This window comes from Peromyscus maniculatus, chromosome 3 (genome assembly GCF_049852395.1).
Source record: "Peromyscus maniculatus bairdii isolate BWxNUB_F1_BW_parent chromosome 3, HU_Pman_BW_mat_3.1, whole genome shotgun sequence".
Taxonomy (NCBI): domain Eukaryota; kingdom Metazoa; phylum Chordata; class Mammalia; order Rodentia; family Cricetidae; genus Peromyscus; species Peromyscus maniculatus.
Genome location: NC_134854.1, coordinates 13,546,662 through 13,571,015, shown reverse-complemented (window position 1 = coordinate 13,571,015; position 24,354 = coordinate 13,546,662). Strand labels below are relative to the sequence as shown.

The 24,354-nt window shown below is 39.3% G+C and overlaps 1 protein-coding gene across 1 annotated transcript in view; it reads right to left on the bottom strand.

Annotated features, from left to right (window-relative positions):
• Samtor (S-adenosylmethionine sensor upstream of mTORC1) overlaps positions 1–23,860 on the bottom strand; it is a 56,521-nt gene extending 32,661 nt beyond the window's left edge. The window contains exons 1-2 of the mRNA XM_076566195.1: positions 23,588–23,860; positions 7,960–8,101 (exon numbers count right to left, since the gene is read on the bottom strand). Coding sequence (XP_076422310.1) covers positions 7,960–8,101; positions 23,588–23,741 — 296 coding nt within the window. The 5' untranslated portion in view covers positions 23,742–23,860. The remainder of the gene's footprint in view (positions 1–7,959; positions 8,102–23,587) is intronic.
• Between the last annotated feature and the right edge of the window lie 494 nt (positions 23,861–24,354).

The following is a 24,354-nucleotide window of genomic DNA, read 5'->3' as shown; positions in this document are numbered from 1 at the left end:
TCTACTGCAATGACAAAGCACCACAACCAAAACAAACTACAAAAGAAAGCATTCAATTTGGGATTCATGATTCCAGAGTGTTGGTCCATGACCATCAAGGCCAAGAGCATGAAAGCAGCAGGCAGGCATAGTGCTTACATGATGAGACAACCATAAGGCAGAAAGCAAGGGAGCAAGCTAGCAAGAGAGAGCATGAGTTTGCTACATGGTAATGACACAGGCTTTTGAAACCTCCAAGTCCCACCCCTAGTGACACACTTCCTCTAAGAAAGCCACACCTCCTAGTCCTTTCCAAACAGTTCCACCAATTGTGGAGCAGTATTCAAATGTATGAACCTATGGGGCCATTCTAATTCAAATCACCACAAAATTCTAAGATTCATTCTGGAGACAGTAAGAAAAAAAATCTGAATTTATGAATTAGATGTTTTTAGTAAGTTAGAAAATTATTGATAATTGTCTTAATGATACAGAAGGATTTTCTCCTTAGGAGTTGTGAGTTCAGGAATAAAATGGCATGTTATTTGTGAACTGCTTTCAAATTGTTCAGGAAAAAATGTTTATGAGAATTCTTTGAGAATACACATAAAAAATGCTTTACTGAAATTTTACCTGTACCTTTATATGTACATTTTGCTGTGTTTTATTATTTCATATTACATTTGAAATCTAATTATTCTTATAAAAAAATCCACCACTGAATTATTTCAACTAAATGGCCAATAAAAATCTTAGCAAAGTAAATAAGTCAGTCTTATTTCATAATCAAACTTCTTTAAAATTTTAAGCATAACTAAATGGAAGCAAACTTTTGTTCAACTGGCATTGATGACCATATTAGCTTTGAAAGTAATACTGATCTCTTATAATTATCAAGAGGGAAAAATGATACATAATTAAAATTATATATAACTATGAATTTAATAGTTTTGAAGGCTTTAGGTTTAAATAAACACACTGTACAACCAACAACCTCTCTTACACACACATTTTGTCCTGCATCAAGATCTCAGTGTAGAGCCCAGGCATGTTCAAACTCATAGCTCTCCTGCCCTGCCTCCTAAGTCTAAAAGCATGTGTCATCATGGTAGGCTCCATCTTTGTTGTTGTTTTTTAAATCTTGTATTTGACTATTGTTCTTCAGAAGTCTGAGTTAAATTCATATCAACTATTTTTAGCAGAATGACCTAAAAATAATCTATTTCTGAACACAAGAAGATAGAATGCCCCTGGGGAAAAACAAACTCAAGGAAAAAGAAAGGAGAGTGACTGCAAGGCAGATTCATTACCCGAGTGGAAGGTACAGATGTTCCTCTGAGAATGCCACATATCAAAGTCCACTTAAGAAAAACAGGAGGAGGGGCTGCCTCATGGATTGTAATGACAACTGAAAAGCCAAGAGTAAAACAGTGATGGGTCTGTTTTGTTCCTGACTAGGTGACACTGGAACTTCCCATTACCAGGGAGCATCTAGCCTAGTAGGACACCTCTTTTGTTTCTGAGTTGGGGGTGGGGGGCAAAACAGTCAACTCTATAGCCATTTTCTCTGAAGAGCTAAGCAAATAAACTAAGCAGTTAACTACAACACCCCATTTTTTTCTCCTTTTTGGGGATGAGGGGGAAAGGGAATCCTTGCTTTATTTCCCCCACTGTACAATTCTTTGTTCCACAATCCAATGCTCTCATTTTCTCATTACTTTCATACACACACACACACACACACACACATACACTATATATATATATATATATATATATATAGTATGTGTTTGTATATATAAATATATGGTTCTTTTAAAATTAACAGGGAAGTGAATATATATAATTTAAAGTTAAATTATATATAACAGAAAATTTCATATTGTGTTGAAGCCTTTTTGGCCAAATTAGCTTTAGGCTTAAATACAGACACTATAATCTCTCTTACATACACATTTTGTTCTAGATTACACATGTGCACATGCACAACTACTACTAATTATAGAAGAGGTCATGAAATTGAGATTTAGAGGAGGACATGGATGAGTTGGAGTGGGAAGACACTGGGGTAGAAAGGATGTAAATAGAGTACTTGGGTATAAGACTTGCAAAAAACTAACATATGAAATCTCAAAGTATTAATTTGCATTTCCCTGAGGTTATGGACGTTGTATGGTGGTATTTTATTTGTACTGAAATGTGATTTTCATTGTATGTTAATAAATAAAGTTGCCCTGGGGTCAGAGCTATTAGAGCCATAGCAAGAGTGTGGTGGTTAAAAGAGCTAGGTAGATTTCTGTGTGTTCAGGGATACAGCCAGCATCGGAGACATACGCGTTTAAGACTTGGAGGGCGGTACTTACAGGCAGTGACGAGGCAGTCATGTGTTTGGGTTTACAACCAATGAGAAGGCAGAACAGAAAGACTATTTAAAGACAGACACACAAGAAGTAGCTCTTTTTCGGGGAAGCTAGGAGCACTGCAGGAGGTAAGATTTTAGCTCTGAGCTCTGACCTCTCGGCTTTCTCTTTTACATTGGTTCTGTGTTTCTTATTTTAATAAGACGGTTGGTTACATCTACAATATTGAAACTCATTTAACTGTTTTTCAGCCACATGTATTTGGTCTTTTAAAAATACTCCTAGTTAAAAACAAAAACACAAACAAAAACAAAAAACAAACCAGCAGGGCGGTGGTGGCACACGCCTTTAATCCCAGCACTCGGGAGGCAGAGCCAGGCGGATCTCTGTGAGTTCGAGGCCAGCCTGGGCTACCAAGTGAGTTCCAGGAAAGGCGCAAAGCTACACAGAGAAACCCTGTCTAGAAAAACCAAAACAAAAAACAAAAAACAAAAAACAAAAAACAAAAAAAAACCCACTCCTAGTTTCATGACTGATATTTTAATTGGATTATTATTATTTTTTTTTTGATGTCTTACCATAGTCAGAATGGCTAGGATTAAAAACAACAACAATAATAAAATAACAATCCAAATGAAGTAGATGAGTAGATGACGTAGAGGCTGTAGAGAAAGAGAATATTTACTTACTGCCCCTCTACTCACAATAGTCAGGAAGTAGAAGATATCTACCAACTGAAGAACAGATAATGAAAATTTATATAGTAAGAAAGGGGGACCTGTGGGAGCCCATTTTCAGGTTTCCTCTCGGCTTTACCCAGCAGGTCTGCATAGAGAGGATGACTGGACCACGGACCTGGGGCAGAGACCTGTTGGAATAGGTTCCAGGTCCTCTCGAGGCTATCCTGTATTTTCTGTCTTTATCTCCCCTGTCTCTATCCTTCTAACTAGTATTTCCTGCTGCTCCTACTCAAGAGCACTCTGGGGAAATGTGAAGGTGGTGGGTAGTCCCTCCCCCCATATATGTGTATGTATGAATACTGTGTGTGGATTTGCTTGGACTTCTAATCATATGGTCTCCATAACTCCTATTTCACTGAGCATCTAGATGGAAAGTATCTTTCTGCAGGATATAATCCTAGAAGATAGGTCAGCTGAGAAATCACTTTGGAATTTGAAACGGAGATGGGGAACAGGTGCAGGTTATAGGGGTAAATGTCATATATGCAATGTAGGGATCTAAAAGCTTTTATTCTCTTCTCTTGTGAAAGTTTTTGTCAAGCCACATATCCATTCATCTGTTTCTCATTAGTTTTTTTTTTTTTGGTTCTCATTTAAATATACACACAAACTAAAAAAAAAAAAGAAAAGAAAGTGTGGTATACACACATAGTAGAGCATTATTCAGTTGTTAAGAAAAATGAAATTTACAGGTAAATTGATAGAACCAGAAATAATTATGATGGAGGAGGTAACCCTTCCAGTATGGTTAATCCGGAAGGACAAGCATTGCAGGTTTCCTCTCCTATGTGGAGTTGAGCTTTAAAACTTTATATATTTATGTTTCATTTGGAATATCCACAAAGGTTAGGTAAGGGCCATTGGGAAGGAGAGACCTTTCAAGGAATGGTAACAGAAAATAGCATTACTGAGTGAGAAAGTTGAAGAATGGAATGGGAAGGATTGGATAGGTGGGGGACAAGAGAGCAGGGTAAAAGAGAGAACATGGGAAGAGATAACTAACACTGAAGGCCTTTTGGAAAGCAATATAGAAACTTACTATGTAGAAACTTTCTAAACTGTATGCATAATATAAAACATAGTTCCAAAGGAGTTAATCAATAATAGAGATGGGAGGTAGCATAGGCACAATACCCCAACTAGACACAATATGCTACCAAATAAAAGCCCCAGTAATTGGAATAAGTTACCTCTTTTTGAAGTGTTGGCCAGTCGAGTCCCATAGATATCCCCGTCCCATCATACTAAATACAGGCTTCTGTCAATACTATTTGTTACCCTCTAGAACTTGACAGTAAGACCCACATACATAAGCTGAAGACACTACATGCTTAACTGAAGAGAACATGGAGAAATCTAGCTAGTACTGGCCTGGAAGCTTCATCTTTACTGGCTAGTGTTCACAGTGCTGAAAGATGCCACTCACAGGACCAGAGGTAAAAAGTAATTGCCAGCCTCACTCAGCTATGAACCTTGCATACTATAATAGTGACTTTCCTGCAACAAATCCCTACTGGCATGATAGTGGCATAAATGCTCTAAGTGTTACCAGTCACTTTTTGATTGGCAGTAAAGCCCACTACAGGAGAAGGAACCCAGACATACCTGATGCTGTCAATGAGGCTAAGAACCTGTGGCTAAATCATTCATGAGTCCTAGGAGAAAACCTATCAATATTACTCTGTTAGATGGCTAGAGCAATAAAATTACTCCTAACAACTTACTGCTTTACCCCTTTATCAGTGCATAACTCAATCTTCATCAGAGAATCAATCTCCTTCTTGCCACAAATGACAATTAAAACTAGTCAACTTGCAGAGAATAAAAAAAATTCAGAGTACTTAGTCTTAATGGAATGTAATTAATAAACCCCTGCCCTCAAAGTTAATGAAATGATGTAGAAGAGGGGTTGAAAAAACTGTAAGATCAAGAGGTGATGAGTGACTTCAAGGAAACAGTATTTTCATACACAACCAGAGCAGTTGCACATAGCAACTCAATGATTGTTACAGCATGTTCAAGACCTACATACACAAGCTCAAATCAGATAAAAATCTCAGCATAGGGGAGAAGAAGTGTGCAGGGTGTCCTACCCCAGCTGAGGAGCTATTGACATTTGATTGCTATCAGAAGGAAAATCAGTTTTCTTCAATGATGTGACATCTGGTATCTCAATCATATTTCAAGAGTAGGCCATGTCCAGATGTAGTTGACCAATACAAACTGGGTTCAATGTCTTTTTAAAAGAGCACAAGAAGGCCAGGTAGACAGACAGGCAGAAAACAACAACAACAAAATGAAGTTAGGTGGGCAGGGAGGTAGGGGACAATCTGGGATAAGTTGTGAGAGAGGATGAATATGATCAAAATACACTATATGAAATTCTAAAGAACTACTAAGAAAATTTCTCACCTTAGGGCTCAGAGACCTATGTGCATGAGGAGGCACAAAGATCTTAAAAGCCAGAGGCGATGACTTCAAGGAAACTATCTTTTAGACATAATAGGACTTGATGCACATATGAACTCAGAGAGGTGGAGACAGGACACACAAGACCTACAGAGGTTCAGGCCAGATGGGGTTCTAGCACTGAGAGGGAAGTGGACACAGGGTCCACCCCTAACCAAGAACCTATTTGTAGTTGATAGCTGCTGGAAACGGACAATCAGTTTATTCCAATGGCGTGTGCCTGGTTCTATCAATCATAGCCCAGTGCAGTTCCTATGGCCAGCAGTAGTTTACCAACACAAAAGCAACTGCATATTGTTTGTTATTGCTCTTGTGTGTGTGTGTGTGTGTGTGTGTGTGTGTGTGTGTGTGTGTGTGTCTTTTTGTTTCACTTTCTGTTTTTAGAATATGTTTGTATCCTCTGGGTTGTTTGTATTGCTCTTCATTGTGTGTTTGGGAGAGACACAGATAGACAGAACATAATACTGGAGGACAGGGAGGTAGAGGTGTGGTGGTATTGTGTTCCCCAAAATATTGTGTACTCTAATAAATTTATCTGAGGTCAGAGAACAGACAGCCACTAGATACAAAGGCTAGAAAATGGTGGCACTCACACCTTTAATCCTAGCATTCCAGAGATAGAAATTCCTCTGGATCTCTGTGAGTTCAAGGCCACATTGGAAATAGCCAAGCATGGTGACACACGCCTTTAATCCCAGAAAGCCAGCCTTTAATCCCAGGGAGTGGTGGTAGAAAGCAGAAAGATATATAAGGCGTGAGGACCAGAAACTAGTAGTATTTGGCTGGTTAAACATGTGGCTGGTTAAGCATTCAGACTTTTAAGCGGCAGTTCAGCTGAGAGCCATTGGGATGAGGACACAGAAGCTTCCAGTCTGAGGAAACAGGACCAGCTGAGGAATTGGCAAGGTGAGATAGCTGTGGCTTGTTCTGTCTCTCTGATCTACCAGCATTGACCCCAATAACTGGCCTCGGGTTTGATTTTATTAATAAGAACTTTTAAGTACATTAAGTACATTAAGCTACATAGAGGAGTTCTGGGAGTAGCTGGGAAAGAGAAAAACATGATCAAAATACACACAAAAAAATTTAACGAAAATGGAGAAAGAAACAAAATAATACAATACAAAATAAATACTGTAATGCTGTTAACCTTCAACAAAGGAAGGATTAAAACAGAACAGAATTCATATACTTAAGGTTAAATTGTTTAAAATGTTTGTCCATTAGAATGAATTATATGGTTTCTAATAAAAATATTTAAAAAAAACAAAGAAATATGATTTCAAAATTATTATTAAATCAAAATTTGAATTAAATGGGCTGGATTTAGGTGGGTGAGGAGGTAGGCAGAATATGGGAACAGTTGGGGTAGGGGAAACTATAATCAGAATGTATTTTATAAAACAATCTATTTTCAATAAAATACAAATATTTTAAAGAGGTGAGGGATAATGGCTGCAGTTAAGTCTACTGGCTGTTCTCCCAGAGGACTTGAGTTCAGTTTCAGTACCCAGATATGTCAGGGTCCTCACAAATGTCTGTGACTTTAGCTTCAAGGGTGCCAACACCCTCTTCTGGCTTCCTTAGGACTGTACACAGATGGCGCAGTTGGACACTATCATAAACTTAGGGTTTATACAAACAAAACAGAGCTTTACTTCTGGGAATTCATTTTAAAAGTCAACCAACATATAAAGAGCTTCTCCTCATTTTACCACATTGATAGTATTAGTAGCAATAGTATTTCATTTTCCAACTTTCAACATTAGAAATTGTACTATTAGAGAATAAACACTCAAAGTCATTATAAATGCTGATATACCCCAAAATCACACACCAAAAATTTAGGATTTTAAAACTGTTACCATGCTTTTAAGTTTAACGTACTCACCTTTTACTTGAATCTAAATGTATTATCTAAAGAAGTTTTTTTTTTTTAATTATGGGTGAATTAAGTGTTTTTATATTTTAAATATATTAATGTTTAATGTATTTAAATTCATATATATATATTACATATTTGTGGCCCATTTGGTTTTTGTTTTTCTATCAATTAATTATTTTTTTTCTAGCCCAATCACAGTTTCTCCTCCCTCCCTGCCACTTCTCCTTTCTCTTCAGAAAAGGGCAGGCCTCCCATGTACATCAGCCAGCCACTCCATATCAAGTTGTGGTAACACTAGACGCAAAGTCATATTTTATAAAAAGTTTGGAAAAAATTAAGCATGTGAAGGAAAAAACATTTCAATTAAGAAAAGGTAACTGAAATAAACCTAGGCAAAGTGAAGCACAAAGGAAGAAGAGGCTCTTAAAGACATCACTTAGAGTACTTAGAGTTTCCATTGTGTATAATAAAATTTACATCATTTTACATTTACGTTAAAGAATCTATTGGAGACCAAAACACTCACCTACAACACCATTCAATGCGACCTTCACCCTCACAAGTTTTTGCCCAGTGATTATCTGCCAAATTTTTCATTGCAACAGCATATTCACAAAGTGTTTCAGCGTCTTCACAGTGTTCTCTCCAGATCTTATCAAAGTCTCCCACTGTAGGCAAAGAAAAAACATGAGCTAAGTTAACGTTATTTTTATGTGAACTAATTTTATGAAAATAAGATAGTTTATAAAATAATACAAACACTCAAGAATTAAAACTTAATGGAGTTTTAAACATTGCTTTACAATTGATGATCTGGCAATGAAAATTTACCCTTTCAAACAGACTTATACAGTTGAATATCACTGATTGTGTACACATGTGCACACACACACACACACACACACACACACACACACACAGATAAACACATGAACTACCAGCTCATAAATCAAATGCATGTTGGTAGGGTACAAGTATGGCTGGAAATTAACCATTAGTTTCATATTATACAACCTTGGAAAAGAAGAACATAAACACTATGTTTTGTACTTAGTCTAGGTATGTTGTATCTTTTGGCCAGGAGTGACATGCTTCATGTGATGAAATGTTTGCTTTGCAAGCATAAGGACTTGTGGTTCCACTGCCAGAAGCTACAAGGGCTGCAGGGAGAAACGGGTGGTCCCTTCTGGTTTAAAGACCATGGCTAGCAAGCTAACCAACAGTCCAGTTGGTCAGCTCCAGAGTAAGGATAGGCCTTGACTCGAAATCAGTAAAAATAAGATAGATGGTACTGAGCAATGACACCCAAGGTTGTCCTCTGTGCTACACACATGCACACATACAAACACATACACAGAAGGTTATAATCTAACTATTACTTTTAAATCAGTCATCATCACATTTAAGATGGAATTTCAAATGTCACTGTGAAGACTAATAAAGGTTGGAAAATTATTTGACCAAATAAAGGTCATTTTGATCATTAGCACAACAGGGTAAAGAATTAAAATTATCTGACTGCTTTTCCTTCAACATCTTTAAACAAAGGGATTGAGTTCTCTTGTACCTTATCTAAGTCTAGGTATTTATGTAATAACAGAATAAACGTAAGGAAATAGTCAACTGTGGGGTTAATTACATCCAAACTCTTCTTCCAAGCATGATTAAGTCTTTTTTTCTTTAACAATCAACACATTTATTCAAATTTAAAGAGCAGCCAATTGATTCCATTTACCAGCTACTTTAGTTCCATAGTCTAGTAAGTGTTGAGTTGAAAACCTATTTATTACCCCTCGACTTTTGACTATGCCCATAAACACAAGTAAGGGTACAACACACACATATACACATTGTCCAGTTAGAAGACCACAGTACCAATCATTCATAGACTAAATACTGATTTTATTTCCAAAGTAAATGGAAGCATAACTAATGGTAAAGGAGTGTTACGCCCTTAATATAACTAACATTTTCATTAGTTACTAATATTTGTGAAGGGGCTGGGCTCTTAATTTGTTACAAATCAGGTTAGCCTTCTCTGTCCCCCAAGAAGCAAATAATAATTTAATAAATTCTCAAAAATTTCTTTCTTAGCAATATCTATCAGATGGAGGGATGTATTAAGACTATAAACAGAATAAGAGGTCTTCAAAGCAGTACTCTGATTAGTGATTTTCCCATACACCTATGGGAGCTCATAATACTGTTCTTAAATTTATCCATCAGACTTGGTACTAAATGACTCAATGAGGTACAGTGTAGTTTTAAAGCTGCTTTATGATTAGAGTTCTGTATCAACTTTAGAGGGCCCCTTGGGCTTGTTTCACTATCCTATGTAACACATACATTATTCAGAAATACTTGAGTGAGTTACATGGGTTTGTAATGTGAGCCATTTGCATAAAAATTTTATTATCAAATGTATTTCAAAGAACCTGTGAGTACTGAAAACTGATTTCATTCGTGCAAGACTTGATTTATATTCTACATGGTAGGTAAAACTTGAAAATTTGAATATTTGTATTTTATTTGGAAGAGAGTCCTAAACATCAGCACTAAGGGGGTAGGGGGAAAAGCTAGGAGAAAAAACCAACAGCAGTCCAGGGGTTGTTAGTGACACTGCTGGTGAGGACACCATGTCCACAATGCTACTGGATCCAAGGGCAGGAAGTCTGAGCACTAGCTATCCTAGTTCCCATTAACTAGGGAATGCTAGAAACCTTGGGCTCTAGTATGCACGTACTGAGTAAGGACGTATCACCTGAAGGCTCCAAAGTGCTGGAGAAAAGTAGCAGAAAAACAGAACACACTCAAAGTGGAACTCTTGTCACAGATGGTGACTGAGTTCAGTATTTGCCCATTACAGCTGAGAACTAAAGGTGGTTATGTGAGACACTATTGCCCTCTATTAAACTTCTCAGTGTCCTGACCATGTCAGTTTAGACTCTGAAACCTGATTTACTCTACAATTAACTAACAGCTAAAAGATGCAAAGATGATTAAAACTATAGAGAAACCTATTTCCAAATGGCTTTTTAAAAGGCCTTTGCATTCCTCACAGTCAACAGCAACTTTAAAGAGTACTTTACGTGTAGTTTTGAGGTTCATTATCTGCTTATCTGACATTTAAAGGATTCAAACATTTGTCTGTGTGCTTAATTGATTTTAATTGCAAATAACTTAATATTTTAACATTTTCTTTAACAGTAGAGTTTATATACCCTCAAAGTGTGCTCACACTGCAAGTTAATGTGATTGTAAGCATAGTGAACTTAACTATATAACTGAAAATAAACAATAACATTTTATATATTTTTATTCTTATACTGTATTTGATGAAAAGGGTTTTTCTTTTTTGAAGACTATTTTAAAGTATGTGTGCAAGTGTGCAGGTGCCCATGAAAGCCAAAAGAAGGTAAGATCAACTGAGCTGGAGTTTATAGGCAGTTGTGATAGAGCTGAGAATCAAACATGGATTCTTGGAAGAGCAGCAACTTCTATTAATTGCCGAGTTGTTTCTCCAGTCCCAGCGAAGAAAAAAAAATTACTGTTAAATGCTATATGAAATAATAAAGTTATCAAACAGGTAATAAAACAGAAAGTTCAAAGCATACAAATAAAATGTGAGTGAGGCTATAACAAACCAGACATGAACTTAATATATCTCTATGTCCACTGTAAGTATCCTAAGCCACTTTTAATTCAAGCCCTTACATAACAAATATATCAAAGCCTGTTAAGTATACACTACAATAAATGTTTAATGGCTAAAAATGGACAGAAAACATAGCTGATTTATTATGAGAAAATTTCACTTTCTGTTATATTCCCAAAAGATTAAGGGCACTGTTTTAAATAAATTAAGAGAAAAATGGGAAAGGTTAATTTTTTTCATAGTATTTTTTTTTTTTTTTTTTTTTTTGGTTTTTCGAGACAGGGTTTCTCTGTGTAGCTTTGTGCCTTTCCTGGAACTCGCTTGGTAGCCCAGGCTGGCCTCGAACTCACAGAGATCCACCTGGCTCTGCCTCCCGAGTGCTGGGATTAAAGGCGTGCGCCACCACCGCCCGGCTGTATTTTGTTTTTTTTTTGAGACAGGGTTTCTTTGTGCAGTTTTGATGCCTGTCCTGGATCTCGCTCTGTAGACCAGGCTGGCCCCAAACTCACAGAGATCCACCTGGTTCTGCCTCCTGAGTGCTGGGATTAAAGGTATGCACCACCACCGCCCACAGTATTCTGCTTTTATAGTGTCCAAAATACTGAATTTAACAAATGTTTAAGCATATTATAATGTGGGTTCTGAAAGCACTGCTCCCCAAATTAATAAAAAAAAAAGTTACCAAATGCCCAGCATGTATATTCAAATTTCTTCTGCACACTCAAACTGTATACATAAAACATATGTTAAAAGTTGATTCTAAAGACTTTTGACAGTCACTTGGTTATTAGGTCAACCACAATTTTAACTAATGTTTCATTAAAAAGGACAACACACTGCTTCCTGGCCATCACTGAGATGTAAGCAAGCCTCTGCATGTTTCAACTATCAGGGGCAGGGCTCTGCAAGACACTGTGAGCTAAAATAAATCTATTCCCTCAAAAAGTACAGTAACTTGGGGCCTGGAGAAACGGCTCAGCAGGTACAGTGCTTGCTCAGAACCCACTCAAAAGAAAAGCCCAAGGGCGGCTGCCTATAATCCCATACTAGAGGTCAGAAGAAGCTTCTGGGATGAGGGCTGAAAGGGTCTCATGTACCTGAGACTGTCCTCAAACTTGGATGAACTAAACGTCTGATCCTTCTGCCTCAAGCACCAGAGCTAGGATTATAAAAGTGTGGTTCCACGCTTGATTTTATGCAGCTCTGGGAAGTGAACTCAGGACTTTGTGCATGCTTAGACAAGCGTTGTACCAGCACCTCACTTTCAAAATCCACTCCCTACAGGAATCCTAGAAAAATTGGATATACATTAAAAAGAGACAAAGTATGAATATATCCAACAAACATACAAATTCACCTTTCCTATTAAAAACCCGCTTTAAAACAACAACAAAAATAAACAACTAATTTACAGTGGAAGCGAAGTCACATCTACTGAGTTCACAGGTATTTTTGTAAAATCTTTAAGCTTAAAGAAAAGCAATTTGAACAAAAACACTAAATTATAATGAGTTTCTTATATTCAAGAAAAGTGAATCAGTGCATTTTACATGCTGTGATCACCTAATTATACATGACATATTTTTCTCAGTAACTATCCTAATTCTCATTCTTAAAAGGTATAAATATAAAGCAAAGATCTGAAATTTAATGAATATAACTCTACAGCTAATTTATTTATAAACCACAAATGGTAAAATATTAATATAGAAAATATATAGGGACTCATAAGATTCAAGAGTAAAATTATACCAGTCTTTTTAAAAAGTGGATAAAAAAAACTTTTCAAGCCAGACATAAAAAATGATTACCAGGCACATGAAAAGATGGTCATCATCACTAGTAGTCAGGGAAATGCCAATTAAAGCTACAATGTAATGGCTATGCTATCCGCGGAGAAAAGGGAGCCTATGTACTCTGTTTTGAGAGTATACTACTACCATTATGGGACACAATATAGAGCTTCTTCAAAACATCCCAAAGCTTTCACTTCCTTTCATCTCTCCCGTTTCCCTCTTTGTATGTATGAAAAACAAAATCAGTATGTAAAAGAGACTTTGTAATCTCATGCTCTCTGTGGTACTAACTACAAGATGAAAAGAAAAAAAAAAAACCTCCAGGTGTCCATGAGTGAGTAGTAGACAAAAGAATTATGGTATTTACATATATAATGAAGCATCACTCAATTCAAAAAAGGAAATCCTGCCACTCTTGACAATGTGAATGAACTTCGAGGTCATTACACTACATGAAATATACCAGTCGCAGCAAAGACATGCATCACAGACTATGTAGATGTGGAATCTAAAGCAAGGGGCTTAAAGAAATATAAAGTACTGTGTGCTCATCAGAGGTTTGAGGAAGAGGGAAGAGTTGAAGACACAGATGTTGGTCAAAGGGTGAAAACTAAGTTACAAAATGAACAGGCCTTAGAGATCTAATGTACAGGACTGTAACTATGTTAGAATGTATACATTAGTAAAGTAGTAAATTTTTAGTAGTCATACACACACAAAATAACTGTTACTGATGGATGTCAACCAGACTGAGTAATCATTAAGTAAGATATATTTTCATCAAAACAGCAAGTTATATACCTAAAACTTAATTTTTATCATAATCTCTTCTTTAATTATTTATATGTAATAAATGTATGTGTATGTGTGTGTGTGTGATTTACTGTTGAATCCATTTAGTGCTGACAATCCGAGATAACATATCAGGGGAGTTATTATCATTTATACATAAAAAATTTATAATTCTTGGCAGTTTAGCCTGTAATTCATGATACATTACATGGTTTTTAAAAGTTACAATTCAAAAGAAATTATACTATATACTATAGTATATACTATATAATTCTAAGTGTATAAAACTATGAAAGTTAACTCTATAACAACAACAAAAAAAAATTCTGTATGGGGCAGTGAGTAGGGAGAGATAGAAGGACTGGAAAGGGAATTCTGGGAGTGATGGCTATGTTTTATAGTTTGTGGCAGTGATTTCACAGGTGCATAACTATTAGCATTCACAGAATTCTGTATGGTAGAAGGCATATATGAACTACACATATCAATAAACTTAAGCTTTAAAAATGATGTGCAATGAGCAGAGCAAATGCTCTAAAATTAAAACTTAAATCGTGGTAACTGTTAATCTATAGATTAGAATATATTTCCTTAACTTCATGGCCAAATTCTAGAGAACCAACACCCCAGGGACCTAAGATTTACATAAATCTTAAAGTTTTAGAAATCAGAGCAATTTTCTGGTTATGACTCAAGTATACTGCCAATGTGGCCATAAGATGTTATATCTCTATAAGAGCAGAGTCAAGTCTGATGAACTTTTAAATGCTATTGTAGAGCCTGAAGACATGATGTTGATAACTGACTGGGAAAAGCTTATACGCCAGTCACCATAGCACCCTGCCTTTCTTCCTGAGTTTTATATTTGTAAATGTGAATGGACAAGAACTAAGGTCTGCAACAAACAAACTGCAATGACTTTCCTAACCACAAACAGATGGGCTTCCAAATCAGTCAAATGCTGTATTTAATCTCTGTAACTGCATTATCTTTAATTTTCTGGCAGTTGTTCTCATCTCTGGTTGCCAGTTCTCAATGTACATTGTAACTACACAGACATTTCATTTAATGGATCTCGAGTGTGAACTGGTCATTTACTCCAATGCTTTACAAATAAATCCACTGTATATTCATGGCTCAAAACCAACAGCCTAGATATATAGCAAGGTTGGAGAGTCAAACCCCAGTGAAACAATACAGAAAGCCATGAAGCTTAGGGCAAAATAGAGTCAAATGAAACTTAAAAAAGCAAAGTAGTTTATGCTTATAGTATATCTTTATGAGGCAGCCTTTTATAAGACGCATTTATGATTAAGAAACTTCATCCAAAATACAAAAGTCTTTGACTACTTCTTGTAAAGGAGACAATGTAAGAAGAGTCAGGACCGGGTTACTGTTTCTCCTTTGTGAAAATAATTTATGTACATAGCTATGACAACAATATACAATATATAAGTATAGCTTTCTACTTGGTTGCTGTAATACCAAACTTGCAAATAAAAGGACTTATGAATAGCCTACCAGAACTGAATTATGTGAGCAGGGAATTGCTACACAAGTAGGATCTAGCGACGCTCAGCTACTTCTTTTTACAGGTGTGAGATTAACAATTTATTCTCAACAGCCCCTGTGATGGACATGAGTAAAGCTGTATTTCCGGCACCAGAAAGCAGCGGTTCTCAGATATTATATTTTATAAATAGCATAAATTTAGCCTCTCAAATTTAGGAGACTATTATTATGACCATAAAATTTTTACTGTAAATTCAGGGTATACAAATATAAATATATACAAATATACAAACTATTACCATGATTTTATATAAACATTATATCCATCAAAATATCTTTAGTTTTTACAGTCTGAAAAAAAAAATCTTAAAACTAAACTTAGACTGAGTGATATGAAGGAACCAATAGGTAGGGAGGGCAGAGTGGCAGGTAAGAGGAAGAAGAGAATTCACTACATAGAGCACAGCTAATTCAGGACAGTTTGCCAAATGTTACAATGTTCCCCAATATTTGTAGTTTTAAGTATATAAGAAGGGAGGTGTTTAGAATAACTTGGATCACTAAAAAGGGGATAAAGCCATCAACAAGAAGCTATTTCTATTACCTTCTTTTGTATATGAATCTTCAATCTACGTGAGGCATATTAAGGATAATTAGGCAAACAGCAGAGTTCTACTGAAAGAAGTAAGCTCAGTGGGAAAGAGATAATTAATTCAGGAGTGATCACACCAACTGTGGTATGCACAAAGACAGGCACTTGTTTATGTAAAATTTGTGCTAAACATTCTAAGGAACTAGTCTACATGACCATCCATAGCATTTTAAGAGACGGAAAGATTTCTAATTCTAAACCACAGTATTTGATAATGTGACACAGATTATCTGATTAATCCATATAGGTTATTTTGCTGCTGTTGTTGGGTTTTTAACTATTATTATTTTCTCTAGAGTTGGGTTATATAGTCCAGGCTGGTCTTCCAACTCTTCATCCTTCTGCTTCAATCTCTTAAGTGCTGGAATTAAAGGCTTATTCCACCATGCTTCACTAATAACTTGAATTTTACATTGTAAAGAAAACAATACATGGCTAAATTTACTGGGTATCACTATTCTTAGTTTCAAGATGAATATTCTAGAAAATGTTACATGAACAGGTGGAAATGGGATGGGGCAAGGGATAATGTCCTGGAGCCAATCAATTCTTAATGCTACCTTGGAGGTGGACAGGTAGGATAGCTACAAACAACTCTTCTGGTATATATGCAATGTGAAGATAATTGCGATCCCACTGATTGTAGAAATTAGCAAGAACTAATAAAAATGGGAGATCCAAAAGTATGTTTCATAATAAAACAGGGACTTCTTAATACCACTGTCAGATATTAAAACTTACAATGTGCGATTGCTCTTTCAACAACATAGTATGATTTTTAGGTAAATTTTGTTATATATAACAAACAGTTTTCAATCTATGTCAGAAAGGGTATTTTCAAGCACTGGGTTGTTCTAAATTAATATAAATGCTATAAAAGTTTGGTATGGCAGGGGCTATGGGAAGCATTTGCCTATATTATTTAGATATCAATAAAGGTATGTTTATTTTTACTAGAGAAATATTAAGACACAACAAAAAGAAGAAGAAAGAAAAAAGAAAGACAATCTAATATATGAAATCAATTTAGGCATCAAAACTATTAACAGGGAAATTGACAACACAACTGCTGATATCCACACTGTACCTTAAAATAAATAATAACTCTTTACACAGCAGTGAAGCAAAAGTACTAAGTAGTCAGTCAAATCACTAACTTAGCCAGCTACCTCAACTGGCGCTTCCCTCCTCTACACTGTTTTTACTACAGAAATGAAGCATCGTGTAGGCAGACAAGGAATGAGTTTCATTCTTTTGTATCAAAATAACCTTAGTTCAGTGTCATCCCCTCACCCCAATTGGTCCAACAGTCCAATAGTCTCACCTGCATCAGAAGCAAACAAGAAATCTTTAAATGTGTTCTAATTTCCAAGTTACACAATTGCTTTCTAGGGCCTAAGAATCAGCATTTTAAAATTAACAGAGTACTGGCACACACTAATGCCTAAGAAACATCACACTAGATTGGAAGCTAATGCTGAGAATATTTCAGAATCAAAACCAATCACCACTTCTTAAAGAATGTAAGAATCCTAATTCTGTCTTTTCTTGAAGACTGTAAGTTGTCATTTTGAGTACTTCTACTGTAAATGAAACATAAATAGCAGGCATAGTTCTTCAGCTTACAAGCCAGCTAGAACGGAAGAAACTCAACTTCTGGGAGTGCTCCCTGTGTTCTGTGAAGGCCCCACTCTCTCAGGGACCCAAGCATTACTTCCCACATCATCATCACTTTTCGGGGAGTCTTGTTTATTTTCTTCCACATGGAGCTTCCAAACTTCAACTTCCAAAGAATACATCCACACTAAATCATTGTCTCCATGCCTATACTAAGCCGATCTGCCTGTCTACCCTGTTCTCAAAGCACTCTTACTCAACCATATATAATGATTTCCAAACTGGAGGTTTAATGGCTACTAACCTTTTCCCAAAGAATCTTACATTATCACTGCCTTTTCCTCTTTACTTTTATGAAAACTGCTTATTGTACCCTTCAAAATATTCTTATTTTTCTCTATTTTACCATCGTGCCTGCATTGTGCCTGCTACGTATGTCTTTATCAACTCTATATCAGATGAGTGTAAAGAGACACCTAACTCATTTCTTCTCTAGATTACTTCCTGTTGCAGTCTTCTGTACCTCAGTGTTCTGACTTTTCTGGCTCCTGGATACTCCATGGAGTTTTGTTTTGTTTTGTTTTGTTTTGTTTTTTCCTTCAAAAAAAGTTTTTATTTATTTTACATACCAACCACAGATTCCCCTCTCATCCCTCCTCCCACTCCCCCCCAACTTCCCCCACCCAACCCACCGCTATCCCCTCCTCCAAAAGGGGCCTCCCATGGGGAGTCAGCAAAGCCTGGTATACACTCAGTTGAGGCAGGACCAAGCCCCTCTCCCCTGCATCAAGGGTGAGCAAGGTGTCCCACCATAAGTAATGGGCTCCAGAAAGCCAGCTCATATACCAAGGATAGATCCCGATTCCACTGTCGGGGCCCCTCAAACAGACCAAGCTACACAACTGTCTCCCACAGGCAGAGGGCCTAGTCTGGTCCCATGCAGGCTGCACAACTGTTGGTCTAAAGTTCATGAGTTCCCACGAGCTTGGTTCAGTTGTCTCTGTAGATTTCCCTATCGTGATCTTGACCTCTCCTCCCCTTTGCTCATAGAATCCTTCTTCCCTCTCTTTGACTGGACTCCCAGAGCTCGGCCTAGTACCAGGTTGTGGTTCACTGCATCTGCTTCCAGCAGTTACTGGATGAAGGCTCTATGATAACAGTTAGGGTATTCACCAATCTGATTACTGGGGTAATCTGATTACACTCTCCCCATTATTGCTAGTAGTCTAATCTGGGGTCATGCTTGTGGATTCCTGGGAATTTCCCTAGCACCAGGTTTCTCCCTTACCCCATAATGGCTCCCTCTATCAATGTATCTCTTTCATTGCTCTTCTACTCCCTCCCTCAGCTCAACCATCCAGTTCCCTTATGTTCTCATCCCCCATTCACTCCCCCCTATAGACAGTTATATCCTACAAAGTTCCAAAGATAACACTTATAATGGACCCGAGACTAAGAACCACGACATCTGGGGTTTTGTTTTGTTTTCTTAATGTTTGTTGGGGCCAGTTAGGTAATCAAAGGATTTGCACTGATATTTTTCTTTTCAGGCTATCATTTGAAATATAACCCCCTTGCAAAGATACCACCAAGACACCTAATGATAAAATCGAATAGGTAACATACACTGCACACCTACTGTGTGCCCTTCACTCAAATCAACTGCATCAGTGTTCCTTTCAGTGTTACTGATTACTAAGCTTCTTTCATTTCTCTTCCTGCAAACAAAAAACAAAAACAGCCCCCCAAACAAACAACAAAAACAAAACAAACCTTCTAGGGCTAAGTTACCTACATTTTTGGTGGAGTCTATTACAGCGATAAAGCAAAGATTCTCTCATAGGCATATGCATGTGTGCCACGCATGTGAGCACGCACACCTCTCTCTCTCTCTCTCTCTCTCTCTCTCTCTCTCTCTCTCTCTCTCTCTCTCTCTCTCTCTCCCTCTCTCTCTCTCTCTCTCTCTCTCTCACACACACACACACACACACACACACACACCCTCTCTCTCTCTCTCTCTCTCTCTCTCTCTCTCTCTCACACACACACACACACACACACACACACACACACACACACACTTTTCTGACTCTATCAGAATGGGTGTTGACTAGGGAAAAGCACAAGAAACCTCACTTGAAAAAAAAGTAAAAACAAAAGAGAACCTGTTCAAAATCTCTTGGTGGTGAAAGAACTGGTCAACTCACTAACAGTTGTGGAGAAAGTCTACTGAAAGAAAAGTGCAGGTTAAAATGGTTTCTCCATAATCCCCTCATTTCAGGTGTTTGCTCAAAAAGCAGTGACAGCTGGAGAGATGGCTTGGCCACTAAAGTGCTTGCCTTGCAAGTACAAGGCCCTGTGTTCAGATCCCTAACACAATATACAAGGCCCAGGCCCAACACCATGCAATCATAATCCCACCGATCTCAAGGGATTGCTGTCTGGCCTAATTAGTGAGCTCTAAGGTTCAGAGAGAGACCTTGTCTCAAAAAATAAAATGGACACAACCAAGGAAGACACCTGAAGTTGCCCTCTGGCCTTCACAGGCATATACACACACACACACACAACACACACACACACACACACACACACACACACACACACACACACCAAAACTACAAAAAAAGCAAATCCAAAACTGAAAATCCACATGGCTCCAGTTCAGTTCTCAATCAGATACACTGATCAAGTAAATCTGACCAATCAACAAAGTCCTTATTTGGAAAGCAAAATTAAACTAGCTATTTCTTAAATATACTGTCTATACACATTATGATCAAGCGTATTTTCCTTCACATAAACTCAACTATAACAGTCTCTTATCTACAAATGTCTGGACATAAAACGTCCCTTTTCATCACCAATTCTAGAACTGTGCTCACATTTTGTTTTAGTAACTTCTTCAGATATACAGCACTATCTCAAACTCTGCTCTTTCTTGCCAATTCTCGTTTCTCTTATACAAACTGGCACAAGACCTTGGAGTGGTGGGTGACACAGGGCGGGCAGGGAAATGGAGCAGAGTGAAAAGGTGGTAAAGTGCACTGAGCCCATCTACCTGTCCTTGGAGCCCTGCTCACTTTCCCAGCCCAGGCCTGCTCACCACTGTCCACACTGACCAGCAACACTACTCACTTTCCCAGCCCGGGCCTGCTCACCACTGTCCACACTGACCAGCAACACTACTCACTTTCCCAGCCAGGGCCTGCTCACCACTGTCCACACTGACCAGCAACACTACTCACTTTCCCAGCCAGGGCCTGCTCACCACTGTCCACACTGACCAGCAACACTACTCACTTTCCCAGCTCGGGCCTGCTCACCACTGTCCACACTGACCAGCAACACTACCCACTTTCCCAGCCAGGGCCTGCTCACCACTGTCCACACTGACCAGCAACACTACTCACTTCCCCAGCCCAGGCCTGCTCACCACTGTCCACACTGACCAGCTGGATAGATTAGAACAGGGGAAGAAAAACCTTTTTCATCATAGCAGGAGGGTCTCATTTTCATTTTTCTTACTGTTGCATTTCAAATCCACTATCAGAGATAAAGGCAAAGAAAACTCAACCCTCGCTGGTGTTCTTATTTTTCAGTAACTGCTGTAGTTCCTTTCCCATTCCACCCCAAGCCGTTTCTTTCATTAGCAGTATACCCCTGGGAAAGCCGTATGCCCACTGCCCTAATTCAGCTACATCCATCTCCCACAGCCCACACCCACCAGTTTATATCTTTTACCTTGCCCAGCTTTTAGCACTGCTTCCTGCTCTCCCCTTTCTCTTATGTTCTAACATTTAAGTCACCAACATCAGGGAAAGAGATGGAAAGGAAACTATTCTTTCCCATAAAATAGTACAGCACTAATGATGAACAATCCTGGCCTCACGTAAGTTACTTTGATCTTCTTAGGACTGAGTCCACTATACAAATGAAAGGATTAATTTAGGTTATACACTAAGTCTGGCTAATATGTTTCCTGTCCCTAATGATGGAGATGCAGAATCTGTAGATGTGAGATAAAATGCAGCTACTTTAAGATCAACCATGCTTGAGAATCATTAATGAAAACTATGAGTTCTTATAGTCTTACACTCCACGATTTTAAGTGGGAGTTTTCACTGCTTTGGGTTATTTACCTAGACTTTCTCAGAAGGCATTCAAATAACTGAGACTAGGACTGTGTCACATGTGAATGTTGGAAAGGGTACACTTATTCAGATCATCTATTTTGCAAGTTAACTGATAGGGTATTATATATCACTAGAGCAAAGCCTAGAGAAGCCTAGATTGTTGATGGAATTTAGGGCATTAAAATGCCAAAAGAATAGCTTCATTCAAATGCTTAGACTGTCAGGAATCCTTTACCTGCCTAACAGCACATCAAATCATTCACTTCTGAACTACATGTATTGCTTTCAGTTCTGGTAATTTCTAAGTACCAATCCTCATTATGAACTAAGTGTTCCCCTAGTTAGAATTTGGGCTTAAAGACATGTTTAAACATGTGGGACTAAGCATGCATAAACAGCAGCTTAAAGAGATAATGACACATTAGCAGGGTGTTAATTTAAGTGGAACTTATTCCTTTATGAATAAATGAATAATGAATAACAATGAAATTACTACAAAAAGGTTAATAATAGAAACTGAATTACATACTAGTCATTTTCTTTTAAAAGATGTGCCTTAAATTTGTACAAAATGGCACGATAAATTGAAGAAAAGTGAGTCCACTTATTTCCTCATTTCTCCAAACAACATAAAAACCAATAGAGAATGCCATTATGTAAGTGCATTTTGTGACTATCAAGAATGATGCAACTGTTGCTATGGTAACCACTCATTTTATTGAATTGCGGTTAGGAACTAAAGCAATATTAATAAAAAAAAATTCAATACCTTAATATGCTTGCCAAGGTTCTTCTATTGGTACCTATCAAACAATAGCTATAAACCTTCTATGGGGATATCAAATGGCCTCTATTAAAAGCCAGGGCAGAGTTGTCAAAGAAAGAACTTGGAATAGTTTTAAAAATAAAACACAGCGCCGACACTCAAAGGAAGAAGACTTGGACTGAACTTCTAGAGTAACTGGAAAGTGCATAACTGAAAAGCAACATGATCGCACAGGTCTTTGTTCCTTCACTGTCATATTTCTCTTTTAACCTAAATTATTAACTAGTTAAATGACTAACACTGCTGAGTTTGCATTTTGCAATTATGATAAAGCAAAAATCCGCTGGAAGTATCCCATTTTAATACCTAAAGAGATTTTTTTCTTCCCTTGAGCATATGACGAATAAAGCAAGTTTTCAGCTTCGGAAATCTTATAAAGTTGCTTTGTTTGAGAGCCTCCATTTACAAAATGCCAGGGTAACTCGTAAAATCCAACTACAGACACTGTTCCGGCATAAGCAAAAGCCAGTAAAGCTGCTTCCAAGAAGGGGGCTGCACCTATGGCCGGCTTCAATGGCATCCGTGTCTTTCCGAGTCCCTGTGGCTAGACACTGTTCAAAACTGCACCGTGTCTAAAGGACCTGCCCCAGATCTCTTTCTTGCCTGCCTCCACACACTTGAAGATGGAGCTGCGGTGGAGGGGCCCTGCCTGCTCTGCTTCCTCCCCACCGTTAAACCAGGTGAAGCACCTTGCGATCCCTTACTGGGCCCTGATGACTTCGCAGCCCTGGAAGCCCAGGCAGGGGGGAGGCCTCGGCACGGCCTTGCCAAGAAGCGAAGAGGAAGATGGGGGCTGTTGCCAAGCGCGCAGAACAACAGGCTGGTCCAGCGCAGAAGAGTGAGGGCAGCTTGGCTTCTGCCAGTCTCCTTCCTGGGTGGATTTCCCCCCCCTTGTCTTCGGGTCTCACCTGAAAGCCCCTCCCTCTCTCCCTCCCTCCCTCCGAGTGTGTGCTCGGTGACAGTGGTCTGGGCGCAGCGCCGGGGGACAGGGCCCGGGCCGGCGGCGACTGCCCATCACGGTGCCGGGCGCCGACAGCAGGAGGCCGGTGGCGGCCCGGGCAGCCGACAGCCGCGCCGGCCCCGTGTGTGTCACTGGTGGCCCGCGGGGCTGGCGAGAGCTGCGGACCCGGGCGGGGGCCGCGCCTCCCCTCCCCCGCTGCCTGTTTACCTTCGCGGTACTTCTTGCGGAGCCGCCGGTGGACGCTCTTCACCACCCCGGACAGCTTCTCCTGCTCCAGCTTCCGCTCCTGCTCGCGGGGCTGCGCGGCGCTCGGGGGCCGCTGCCCGCGCGCGGCGCCTCGGCCGCCCGACCCGGGCTCCATCGCGCCGCCGCCGCCGCCGCCGCCCCTCGGGCCCCGCGGTCTCTCCCCGGACGGAGGAGGTGGGCAGCAGCGGAGGCAGCCAGCAGCCCGGAGGATGAGGCCGCGGAGCCCCAGCCAAGGCCTCGGGGGCGGTGTCTTCCCCGCAAGCGCGAGGTGATTGGTGGGCTCCGGAGGGCTGGGCGGAAATGGAAAGGGCCAAGGGCCAATGGGCGGAGGGCGGCGGCGGAGCGCCGGGTTGTTTGGGAAGGAGCAGCTGGAGGAGGCGGAGGGAGCACTGGGCCTCTTGCCAGGCCCCGCCCCGGATGCTGTGCGGAGGAGCCCGGGCGGCCGGGGGGCGGGCGGGGAGGGGGGCGGGGAGAAGGTCTGCGGTGCGAGGTGCGCTTGCGCCTGCGAGTTTGCTTAGTTTGAGCTTCATTGTGAGGTCCGGCTTTGGCACGTCTCCCAGCTTTCCGCCCTGTGTTATGATAGGATGCCACCATCGGAGTTCACTTCGCACCTGTGTCGCTTCCCATACTCCACACCAGCTAGCTACCCATTGACGACTTGACTGCACAGAGTTTGACACTTCAAGGAGGAGTCCAAACTTGCATGCTTTTTTGGGGGGTCAAGGAGA